The following is a 12,487-nucleotide window of genomic DNA, read 5'->3' on the forward strand; positions in this document are numbered from 1 at the left end:
AGGTGCCTGTTCGGTCAGGGCCATCCCTTCAAGCTAGTGAAATCAGTGGACGGGTGCCAGCTAAAGAGGATAGTGTCCCGAAGAGTCAGTGTTCATTGAGTCTGCTGCCAGAGCAAGCAACGGACTTTTCCTTCCATGCAAATGCATTATGGTTCAGCAGAGAGTCTGCTATTTATTTCAATTTAATGAGGCCAAGTGAAAGTTGTCCTCATCTGTGCATAGTTCAAGTTGGAATATCCCACTAATCCCTTCTCCTATCCAAGCTCTACCTAAAAAATACAAAAAAACCAAACATCCCAGACTGGTCATTGGATAACGAGCGGAAGAGTGTGCAGGTGGTTGTGTGAAAATACCCAAGTGTCTGGCTGCAGGATAATCAGAGGGAGGCCCAGGGAAGACTATCTTCAGCAACCTTGATGGGGGCAGTGCTACATTTATAATGTTGGACTGTTCTTGGGCTTGCAGGAGCTACAACCAGAGCACGAACCTGTCAATGATTAAGAGCTTAGGGTAGAGTGCAGTGAGTCTACTATTGTTTCAAGTTTTATCGGTACAATGTGAAGATCTTACCCTGGAGTACTGTGCACTAATAGGAACTTTTTCCTCGAACATCCCATCTGGTTTTTGCTTGAAAAGTACCAACCATTTAACAGAGCTACATAGAACATCATCAGTAATGTATATCATTCCTTTGGCCAAGGAGAAGATTTTGACAATGTATGCTGTAAGCCTGAAATGCAGAACACAATAGAAATGCCAATTTTGTATACTGAGAGTAGGACCATTGTACAAATGTTTAAGGTTCAATACAATCCCAAGTTTTTTTTTTTTCAGTTTTGGTTTACAGTTTGTAAGGTTTGGAACTCCTAATCCTAATTTTGTCCTTGGTCTCAGAAGCCTGCAACATGGTATGTCATCATTATGCTTATGTCCATGTCCCTAATGAAATATACAGTAACTTGCAGAATGGGTGTCCTGCGAAGTGCAGAGATTTTCTGTCTGTGTAGCAAACCTGTCCCACTGTATGTCTCTTGAGGTTTCTCTGCTTAGTAGAGAAATTAGGGAGTCATATAAGGCCTCATGTACACTGGAAATTTAAAAACCTCTTATGAAAGCTGGAACTTGACAGCTAGTAAACAAAGTCAGTTTGAGCACTTTGACATGCCACGTTTACCAGAGTTCATTAGCATTTTCATTTGTAAGCTCTCTTTTAAGAAAATGCCTCTAAACGCAACTGCCTCTAAAGCGCCTAATGTCCGTTTATCAGCAGCAATGTACTTGAGGCCTAAGGGCCCATTTATACCCATTTGTTGCATTTGATAACTCGATGATTACCACAACACATCGTGCATGCATTAGTGCATTGCCATTCTATTATTTTGACACACCAATGCAATAAAGGAAAACACCTACTGTTTTGCCCTTTTTATGTAATCTTTTTGTGTTTTATTGAATTTATCAGGTTCATTTTGTTCTGTAGAGAACTTGTAATGTGATTTGATTTCTCCCTCTGTCCTTTCCTCCTGTTTAGTGCTCGCTATTTCTTTAATAGCGTCCCTGTTTCCTCCACATTCCCTTGGTCAGTATTAGTTATGCACAGAAACAGGGGTTAGGAAAGTCTTTATCTTATACTTCAAAACTGGATTAATATCCTGTTTGCTGCACTTAGCTAAAATAAAGTTATGTTGGATTCAACTTCTGTGTCTTAATAAAGGGTTACACTGCCTGCGGATGGTGCCAAGGTAGCAGGTGACCATACTGCATGGGGTCTAAGAAGGTACAGTGCCTTGTGAAAGTATTTGGCCCTCTTGAACTTTTCGACCTTTTGCCACATTTCAGGCTTCAAACATAAAGATATAAAACTGTAATTTTTTGTGAAGAATCAACAACAAGTGGGACACAATCATGAAGTTGTACGAAATGTATTGGATATTTCAAACTTTTTTAACAAATAAAAAAATGAAAAATTGATCGTGCAAAATTATTCAGCCCCCTTAACCACTTGCCTACAGTGCACTTTCACCCCCTTCCTGCCCAGACTGATTTTCAGCTTTCAGCGCTCTCACACTTTGAATAACAATTACTCATGCAACACTGTACATATAAAAAATTTGTGTCCTTTTTTCACACAAATAGAGCTTTCTTTTGATGGTATTTAATCACTACTGGGTTTTTTATTTTTTGTGCTATAAATAAAAAAAGACTGAAAATATTGTGAAAAAACGCATTTTTCTTTGTTTCTGTCATAAAATTTAGCAAATGAGTAATTTTTCTTCACAAATTTTGGCCAAAATTTATACTGCTACTTATCTTTGGTAAAAATAACCCAAATAAGTGTATATTATTTGGTCTTTGTGAAAGTTATAGAGTCCACAAGTTATGGTGCTAATCATTGAAAATTGATCACACTTGACCACACCTGATGTACTGAAGGCCTATCTCATTTCTTGAGACACTAAAAAGTCAGGAAAGTACAAATACCCCCCAAATGACCCCTTTTTGGAAAGTAGACATTCCAAAGTATTTAATAAGGGGCATGGTGAGTTTTTTGAAGTTGTAATTTTTTCCCACAACTCTTTGCAAAATGAAGATTTTTTTTTTTTTAATAAATTGACGTATTAACAGGTTATTTCTCTCACAAAGCATATGTATACTTGCAACTACACCCCAAAACACATTCTACTACTCCTCCTGAGTATGGCGATACCACATGTGTGAGACTTTTTCACAGCCTGGCCACATACAGAGGCCTAACATCCAAGTAGAACCGCCCGGCATTCTAGGAGCACAAATTAGACATATAATTTACTGACAACCTATCGCACTTTTGAAGGCCCTGGAGCACCAGGACAATGGAAACCCCCATAAAATGACCCCATTTTGGAAAGCAAACAGCCCAAGGTATAATTTTTGAGGCATGATGAGTCTTTTGAATATGTAATTTTTTTCCACAAGTTTTTGGAAAATGTGGAAAGAAAATGAAAACACATTTTTTTTTACACAAAGCTGTCCATTTATGCAATATTTCTAACACATAGCATGTACATAGCAAAAATTTCATCCCAAAATATATTCTGCTATTCCTCCTGAGTATGGCGATACCACATGTGTAACACTTTTTCACAGCCTGACCACATACATAGGCCTAACATCCAAGTAGCACTTTTCACAAAGTTGTCCATTTATCCACTTTAAGACTGGGCCTATTTTTGACACTTGTTGTTTACAAGCTAAAATATTTTTTTTTGCTAGAAGACTACTTAGAACCCCCAAACATTATATATATTTTTTTTTTTAGCAGAGACCCTAGAGAATAAAATGGAGATCGTTGCAATATTTTTTATCACACCATATTTGCGCAGCAGTCTTCCAAATGCATTTTTTTTGAAAAAAATTCACTTTTTTGAACTAAAAAATAAGAAAACAGTACATTTAGCCCAATTTTTTTCCATAATGTGAAAGATAATCTTATGCTGAGTAATTAGATACCCAACATGTCATGCTTCAAAATTGCGCATGCTCACAGAATGGCGCCAAACATTGGTACTTAAGAATCCCCATAGGCAACATTTTAAAAATTTCTGCAGGTTACCAGCTTAGAGTTACAGAGGAGGTCTAGGGCTCAAATTACTGCTCTCGCTCTAACGATCGCGGAGATACCTCACATGTATGGTTTGAACACCGTTTACATATGTGGGCGGGACTTGCGTATGCGTTTGCTTCTGCGCGCGAGCTAACGGGGACAGGGCGCTTTTTTTTTTTTTTTTACTATTTATTTTATGTATTATTTTTTTATTTTTACACAGTTTAAAAAAAAATGTTTTGATCTTTTTTATTCCTATTACAAGGAATGTAAACATCCCTTGTAATAGAAATAGGCATGACAGGTCCTCTTTATTGTGAGATCTGGGGTCAAAAAGACCTCACACCTCACAACTACACTAAAAAAGAAAAAAAAAATTGTTGAAAAAGGAAAAGAAAAAAAAAAATGGCGGCCCTTTAAACCGGTTGCTAGGCAACGTCTTTTGACGTAGCTCCGGTCCTCCAAGACCATAGAGTCGAGTGAGGGCCATCTTGCCCTCACTCGACTTCCTGTCTCTGAGGATCCGGATTTGGATAGTTTTCCCCGCTGCCGGCGGGTCCGGTAAGCTGGGAAAACGTCTGGGACGCGGCAGGAGGGGGGGGGCACCTCTTCCCCTGCACTGTAAGGGTAATTCTGCGGCGAATCCGCCACTGGGACCACCCTTATCTGAAAGCCGACCGCCCGCCGTTTCAAAAAATACCAGGGTTATGGCAGCTATCTGCTGCCATAACCCCAGTATTTAGCTTTTAATGGCCAATGCATATAGTCGTTAGGCGGTCGGTAAGTGATTGCTTGTATATGGCAAACAGGTGACGATGACTGATGGGGTGACAGGTGACGATGACTGATGGGGTGACAGGTGACGATGATTGATGAGGTGACAGGTGACGATGATTGATGAGGTGACAAGTGACGATGATTGATGGGGTGACAGATGACAATCACTGACGGGGTGACAAGTGACGATGATTGATGGGGTGACAAGTGACGATCACTGATGGGGTGACAAGTGACGATGACTGATGGGGTGACAGGTGACGGTGATTGATGAGGTGACAGGTGACGGGCGATGGTCACTGATGGGTGACAGGTGACGGGCGATGGTGCACGGCGGTACTGATGGCAGTCTCTGGTGACCGGTGAACTTTAGGCTATGTCCACATGTGAGCGTAGCGATCATGGGCAGAATCACCGCGATTCTGCCCGCGATCCAGAAATCATTGCAAATCGCGGGACGCCTGTGCGTTGCCCGTGATTTGCAATAACACCCCAAACGCTGTGCGATGTTGCAGCGATTTCCGCCTGCCGAATCGAGGTAACATCACGCAAACAACGCATGACGCCCCAAAGAAGCTCTTGTACCTTTTTTGGGCGTCATGCGTTGTTTGCGCAATGTTACCGCGATTCGGCAGGTGGAAATTGCGGCATCGCACAGCGTTTGGGGTGCTATTGCAAATTAGGGGCAACGCACAGGCATCCCGGAATTTGCAATGATTTCCGGATCGCGGGCAGAATCGCGGTGATTCTGCCCGCGATCGCTACGCTCACATGTGAACGTAGCCTTATGGGTGTCAATTTCTGGGCACTGATGAGGTGACTGTTGGGTGACAGGTGCAATTGGGGGGGGGGGGGCTGAGGACTGTGTGGGACCTTTATTGGTGTGATTTTACATTGTGACAGGTACACAGAGCAGTAACTCACTATTTCTGGCTCTGCTCTCCTCACACTGGAAACTGTGTGAGGGGAGAAGAGCTAGTAACAGTGAGTTACTGCTCTTTGTTTACATTTTGTGATCGGCTGTGAATGGATTCACAGCCGATCACTTAGTAAACAGTCACTGTCAGTGACTGTTTACTACTGCCGGTGACAGCTGTGTTCCTACGGAACACAGCGACACCGACATGACTGCGCTGCGCTCTCCCGATCGTGCATGCGCGGTCATCTTCCGGGCTCCTGTATTGTGATCGGCTGTGTCATTGGAACACAGCCAATCACGTGGGAAACAGCCATGCCCATTGGCTGTTTCCCCCCTGCCGGTGACGGGGGGTGTCCCGGGGACACCCAGACACCGGCAGTGCAGGGCGGCGCGCACACGATCGCGCGCCTGCCCTGCTTTTCTGGGATCACGTCATATGACGTCTTCCCAGAACAATGGTCGCACCGCTCCGCCATCAATTGACGGCGGGCGGGCGGCAAGTGGTTAAGTTAATACTTTGTAGCGCCACCTTTTGCTGCGATTACAGCTGTAAGTCGCTTGGGGTATGTCTCTATCTGTTTTGCACATCGAGAGACTGAATTTTTTTTTCCATTCCTCCTTGCAAAACAGCTCGAGCTCGGTGAGGTTGGATGGAGAGCATTTGTGAACAGCAGTTTTCAGTTCTTTCCACAGATTCTTGATTGGATTCAGGTCTGGACTTTGACTTGGCCATTCTAACACCTGGATATTGAACCATTCCATTGTAGATTTTGCATTATGTTTTGGATCATTGTCTTGTTGACTGGTGCTCACAGAATCTGGTGCAGCTCTGCATAATAACCAATCAGCTTCTACGTTTTAGGCTTCATTCACACTTGTATGACTCCACAGTTGCGCTGACTTTGGAGTGCAACTTTGACGCAACTTTGGATGGGTGCAACTTACATTGGCTTTTACCAGTGATAATGGACAACTGTTGCACAACTGTTGCATTGTAACATTTGTAGGGTTGCCACCTCATCCCTTTAAACCAGGACACATATTAATTACACAGGTTCTGTGGCTGATTAAGGTGGTAATTAAACTCACTTAGTGCCTTATGTGCATTATATCAGCCTTAGAACCTGTGTAATTAATATTTGTCCTGGATTAAAGGGATGAGGTGGCAACCCTACCAGGTAACGCTGGATTCACACTATTGCGATGCCAGACATCGCATGTGATTTGCACCACATTGCTGTGCAGATCACATGCGATGTCTGTGCGATGCAAATTCAGCTATGCAGTTTGTATGGCTGAATTTGCATTGCATTTAGACCGAAATGGTGCAGAACCCTTTTTTTGGTCTGCATTGGAATCAGGTCGCATGGGTGTTCACACCCATGCAATCCGATTCTTGTCCAATTTCAGAGTTCGCACTGCGAACCGATTTGGAGGTGTCATTAACTTTACACTGACACCCACAGCGGTTCGCAAGTGTCAGTGTCAGTGCCTGCGAATCATATGCAGTGCGGGAACCCGCACAGGAATCATGCGGGTTCCTGCTAGGGTTGCCACCTCATCCCTTTAAACCAGAACATACATTAATTACACAGGATTTGTGGCTGATTAAGGTGGTAATTAAGTGCACTTATGCCCCGTACACACGTACCGATCGTCGGCCGACCGATCGGCCGTCAAATGTCCACGGCTGTCGTGTTTGTTGTTTGTCTGTTGAAAAGTGCTCTAGACTTGCCCTGTACTTTTGTCGGCCGACAGAAAATGACGTCAGTACGTTCAACGCACGTTCCACGCACGTCCGCCGCTACAAAAGAGGAAGTGAGTGTTTGGCCGTGACCCTTCTGGGCATCTCGCGCTGATTTCGGTAGCATTTGTTTGGTTGACGACATTTCGCTATTTTCCGAGACATCGTTCGAGAATTCATTATGGAGCCCGAGGATTCGACCCTTGCTGTACTTAGCGTTGGAGTTTTGGCTCTGAGGCGACGTATGAGCAAGAGGAAGAAGAACTGGACCTCCTGGACGAAAAATTGGTTGCTTAACCGTGATCAATTTTCCCACATGTCCTTGCTGACTGAGCTCCAGGAAAATAATCCTGATGACTTCAGGAATTATTTGAGGATGACGGATCCCATCATTCACCGTCTTCTTGCCCTGGTGTCCCCCTATATTCTGAAGCAGGATACTTGTATGCGGGTTGCAATTACTCCTGAGCAAAGGTTAATTGCGACTTTGAGGTATCTTGCAACAGGGAGAAGCCTGCAGGATCTAAAGTTCACCACAGGCATCTCCCCCCAAGCACTTGGTATCATCATCCCTGAGACCTGCTCTGCTATCATCAAGGTCTTGCAGAAGGACTATATCAAGGTATGTTTTATTTTTTACATTACATTACATGTATTAGTCATTTCACCCGAATTATGATGTTTTTGGATGTACAGCAATTGACACAGGCCATTATTTTGTAACGACCCTCTGTCCGCATGCACATAGTAGTAAAGATGTAGATTATCTTAACCATTTGTAAAATTACCCACTAACCACCCCACCATTCTCTACTATGTGTCCCTAAACGCATTGCCTGTTAACAGTATTTTGAATTTGTGTCATTTTATTACTTTCCCTCAAACAATTATTCCTTGGCCAATGTTTTAGTACCTAGTTTATGATTTATCTTAAATACATCAGTCCATCCATTCCCACCTATGATTGTGTATATTTATGTAATGATGTTAAAACCTTCACTGACCACAAGCCCTTATTGATGTATAAATGCCTAGTTTTACTTACCCATCCCCCCACCCACATGCTAAATCTAAAAGTCAGCATATACCAAAGCTCTAGCTCAGAGGTCTTCAAACTATGGCCCTCCAGTTGTTCAGGAACTACAATTCCCATCATGCCTAGTCATGTCTGTGAATGTCAGAGAATTACAAGGCCTCATGGGATGTGTAGTTCTGCAACAGCTGGAGGGCCGTAGTTTGAGAATCTCTGCTCTAGCTGGTGAGTATAATGGGCCATACACACTATAAGATTTTCTGAAGAATTTTTCCTTACGATTTACCAAAACCAGATAATATGAGGTCAAACCAAAACACTTTCAAATTCTATGCAATCTGGCAGGCCCTTGCACTACATAGAAAAGGTAAATCTGAAGGAAAAAGTCTTCAGAGAATCTTATAGTGTGTATGGCCCTTTACAATATAATAACATTAGGAGGTGTAAAATAAATGTATGTAGATGTTACATCCCCAAATCCAAACGATTGCCTTCCTGTTGTTTATATTTTTTCAAAGTTGCATAAGCATTTAACAGACAACTGTGTGTGTAATTAATAATGTGATGTGCTCAAGCACTAAATCTTGTTTTTTTCTGTTTCCCCCACAGTTTCCTTCAAACGCAGAGCAATGGCTGGAGATTTCTGCTCAATTTCTGGAGAAGTGGAATTTTCCCAATTGTGGGGGTGCTATAGATGGGAAGCACGTCCGCATTGTCCCCCCTCTGAATTCCGGCGCATTTTATTATAATTATAAAGGATTCTTTAGTATAGTCATGCTAGCCATAGTTAATGCAAACTATGAGTTTATTTTTTTGGATATTGGCAAAAATGGCCGCAATTCGGATGGGGGAGTTATTGAGCAGACGGAGTTCGCTCGTCGTCTTCATACCGGCACTCTGAACTTGCCATCCAGGGAGCAAACCGTTGAGGCTATGAGCTTTGTTTTTATAGCAGATGATGCTTTTGCGCTTGGGGAGCATCTTATGAAGCCCTACCCTCAGAGGAACATCACCCCCGGGCAAAGGATCTACAACTACCGGTTGTCCAGAGCTCGCAGAGTTGTTGAGAATGCCTTCGGGATAATGGCCAACCGGTTCCGGATATTCCTGACGTCCATACACCTGGCACTGCACAAAGTTGATAACGTGGTCCTCTGTTGCTGCATTTTACACAACTTTCTACGCAGGAATGCAGAAAACTATCTTATGCAGCAACTGGATACTGACCCTGCTATGCCAGGTACAAGTGGAGAGGCACAACCTCGTGAGCAAATGGAGTCCATGACCTCAATGCAAGTTGGACGCTCAGGATTGGCATCACAGAGGGCCCGTCAGATCCGCCAGGAATATCTGGAATATTTTGTGGGGAGAGGAGCTTTGTCCTGGCAGCAATCACTGCCACACACCCATTAATGTTGTAAAAGATTTGACACACAAGATAAATGTCAGAGATATCAGATTTTTCGACACATTAAACCAAAATTGCAATGATTCTGTATTGTGGATTCTAATCATTTGGGCACATATGCCAAACATAATTTGTTGGGTTAATCATGTGTTATATATGTGTGACTTTGGAAGGGTTAATACCTTCATCAGTGTGTTTCTTTACTGTAGTCTCTCACCAGCTGATCCAAAGTGATGATGGCCATGTGTTATTTTTTATCCAGTGGTGTAAATACAAGGGCCTTCTGCACCCCATAAAATTTCCACAAACCCTCTCACATTGAGAACTAGGTCACACCCAAGCTTCATCTAATGTCACCTTACATTGGTGGTCATTGTCCAGAAGGTGCCCATACTATATATTTCATATAATACATTAGGGTATTAACAACGTACCTCCACCTGTTATGTTGTGTTCATTTATGACATCCTTCTCACTGCCCACCAATGTTAGGATATGTCAGTGTTATGTGAAACTTGATCATTGTTGATCTCAAAGTGTTATATATAGGTAATGGAAAGTGAACTAGAGCAACGAACAAGCAATACACTATAGATTACACTGATCTCCCTACACTGATTGCTACTGGCAATATCAATGCCATATTGAATCCTAGGACTGCTAGTACCTTGAGTGTTGAGTCACACTTATGCGATGCGGGAAGTCTGCGACTTTGCAGCCTTCCTGCATCGCATAAGGGTGACCCGCCACTTACTTTTTGCACAGGATTGTATTCCACAAGTGTGAAGCACTGTGCGATCCAATCCAGATACATCAGAAATAAAGGGTCATGTGCGACTTGTGTGCTTGTTCAGGGCGAATGTAGCCATACAAAGTGTATGGCTCAATTCACACTGCACATCTGATGGCATGTAATATCGGAGTGCACTGCTCCTTTATTACATGCGATCAGATGTTCAGGCCAAAATCAGCTATACAGTTTGTATGGCTAAATTCGCACTGCACTCGCACAAAAGTCGCACATGATGCATTTATTCAGCCGCATCAGTATAGGATCGCACAGTCGTTCACACTTGTGTGATCCGATCCTGTGTGAAATGTCAGATCGCACTGTGATATGCGTTAAAACTGGGGGGATCTTTAACATTTCATTGATACCTCCAGCAACTCGCATATGGCAGTGTCAAAACTGCTTTCATTAACATGTAAATATACGAATAGGACAGCCATCATACATTTAGTGCTTCTTTACACAGCTTTAGACCTGGACCCTCCAACGAAAGTCAAATAAAGAATCGAACACACATTGTTGAATGTAAAAATGTTTTAGTAACAAACATTCACAGGGTTAGGGTTAGGGTTAGGGTGTTGTAAAGTGCTTTTCCCAAACTTGGGTACACCCTTAACAGCTGAGTGTAATAAATATGCCATAAAAGACAATACAAAATGGGTAAAATCAGGAACATCCCAATAAAAACATTTTAAACGTTGTAAAATATTTTTTTAAAATTTGCCAATCGTGTCCACGAAGTCTCGCATTTTATTCTGTAATGCTGTTGCAGTCTCCTTAATTTTTTCAAGGTCTGAGCAGCATTGTAGAGCCACAGTGGTCAATTTTGCAAGAGTGCAACTATGTAAAACATGATCTGTAAAAAAAAATACAACAGAGTCAATGTGAATCACCTACATGAGGTCATAATAGAGAAACATTTGGTGTCCAGTTTATCTTAAATTAGTCTCGAGTTAATAACTACCCTGTTCTTTGGCTCTTTTGCCCTAGGCTCTTCTTCTTCCTCCTGTCCTCCTCTGATGCTGTTGCTGATGATTCTGCCGGTCTCTGGAGCTTACTATATATTCATTAGGGGTGTGAACGCATGATGACGTTATTGTGAGGGCATGGTTGTAATGTATATATATATTAAGCTGCAGAGACGGGCAGAATCCACGGCAACAGCATCGGAGGAGGACAGGAGGAAGAAGAAGAGCCTAGGGCAAAAGAGCAGACAACATAAGAGCAGAAGATTGGACAGCAGAAGAGTGGAGAGGAGAAGATCCAAAGAGCAGAGTGGAGAAGACCGGATGAAGATATTTAAGAACATTTCAGAAACGTCTCCTGTCGTTATTCACATACACTTCCTTTTATGTGGTTAATGTGTAGGGGTACTATGTAACCCATACCCATTCACATAGGGATTGGGGTCTGGGATCTGGGGGCCACCCTTTGTTAAAGGTTGCTTCCAAAGTCCTAGGAACCCCCTGGCCGCATGACCCCCCAAAACCACCAGACAGGGTTGTGGGGATGAGGCCCTTGTCCTCCTCAACATGGGAGCAAGGTGCTTTTGGGTGTGGGGTGCAGAGCCCCCCCTGGCCCAAAGCAACAAAACCCCCCCATGTTGAGGGCATGTGTCCTGCTGTGGTCCAGGGGGGGTTTGGTCCGCTTGCTCATCCCCTTTCCTGGCCTGACAAGCTGCATGCTTGGATAAGGGTCTGGTATGGATTTTGGGGGTAACCCACGCCGTCTTTTTGGTGTGGGCCTACCCTCAAACTCAATACCACACACAAAGGGCCTGCTTGGGAACTTGGGGGGGACACACTTGGGGGGGACACCCACGGCGGGTTATCCAATTTTTCTGTGTAGTTCCCCCTCAATAATCTTCCCAGCGCAAGTGGCCCCGCAAGTCAGAGCATCCTGATCCGACTTACGGTGCGACTTCCATTCAAATAAAGAGGCTCCCATAGGGAACTAGTGTTTACAAATGGAGGCTGAAAATAACGCTGATAAAAGCAACATGGCAAAAACGTGCGATTACGCAAGTTCTCCAAAATATGAAAACACGTATTTACAGCTGCTTTTCTGGCGTTAAACAAAGCTTTGACACATCTTTTAGCTCATGCCCCTAGAAACCTGCAAACGTCAAAAACATATTTTTTATGTAAAAATGTCAATCAGGTGCGCAAAACTATTTAATCATGTGTGTAATATATAATCATATAGTCACAAATCTAAAAAAAATAAATAAAAT

At 43.0% G+C, this 12,487-nt stretch overlaps 1 protein-coding gene across 1 annotated transcript in view; it reads right to left on the bottom strand.

Annotated features, from left to right (window-relative positions):
* LOC309553570 (venom factor-like) overlaps positions 1-12,487 on the bottom strand; it is a 424,228-nt gene that overhangs the window by 88,153 nt on the left and 323,588 nt on the right. The window contains exon 26 of the mRNA XM_082254842.1: positions 571-730. Coding sequence (XP_082110968.1) covers positions 571-730 — 160 coding nt within the window. The remainder of the gene's footprint in view (positions 1-570; positions 731-12,487) is intronic.

This window comes from Pelophylax lessonae, assembly GCF_965119305.1.
Source record: "Pelophylax lessonae genome assembly, chromosome: 4".
Taxonomy (NCBI): domain Eukaryota; kingdom Metazoa; phylum Chordata; class Amphibia; order Anura; family Ranidae; genus Pelophylax; species Pelophylax lessonae.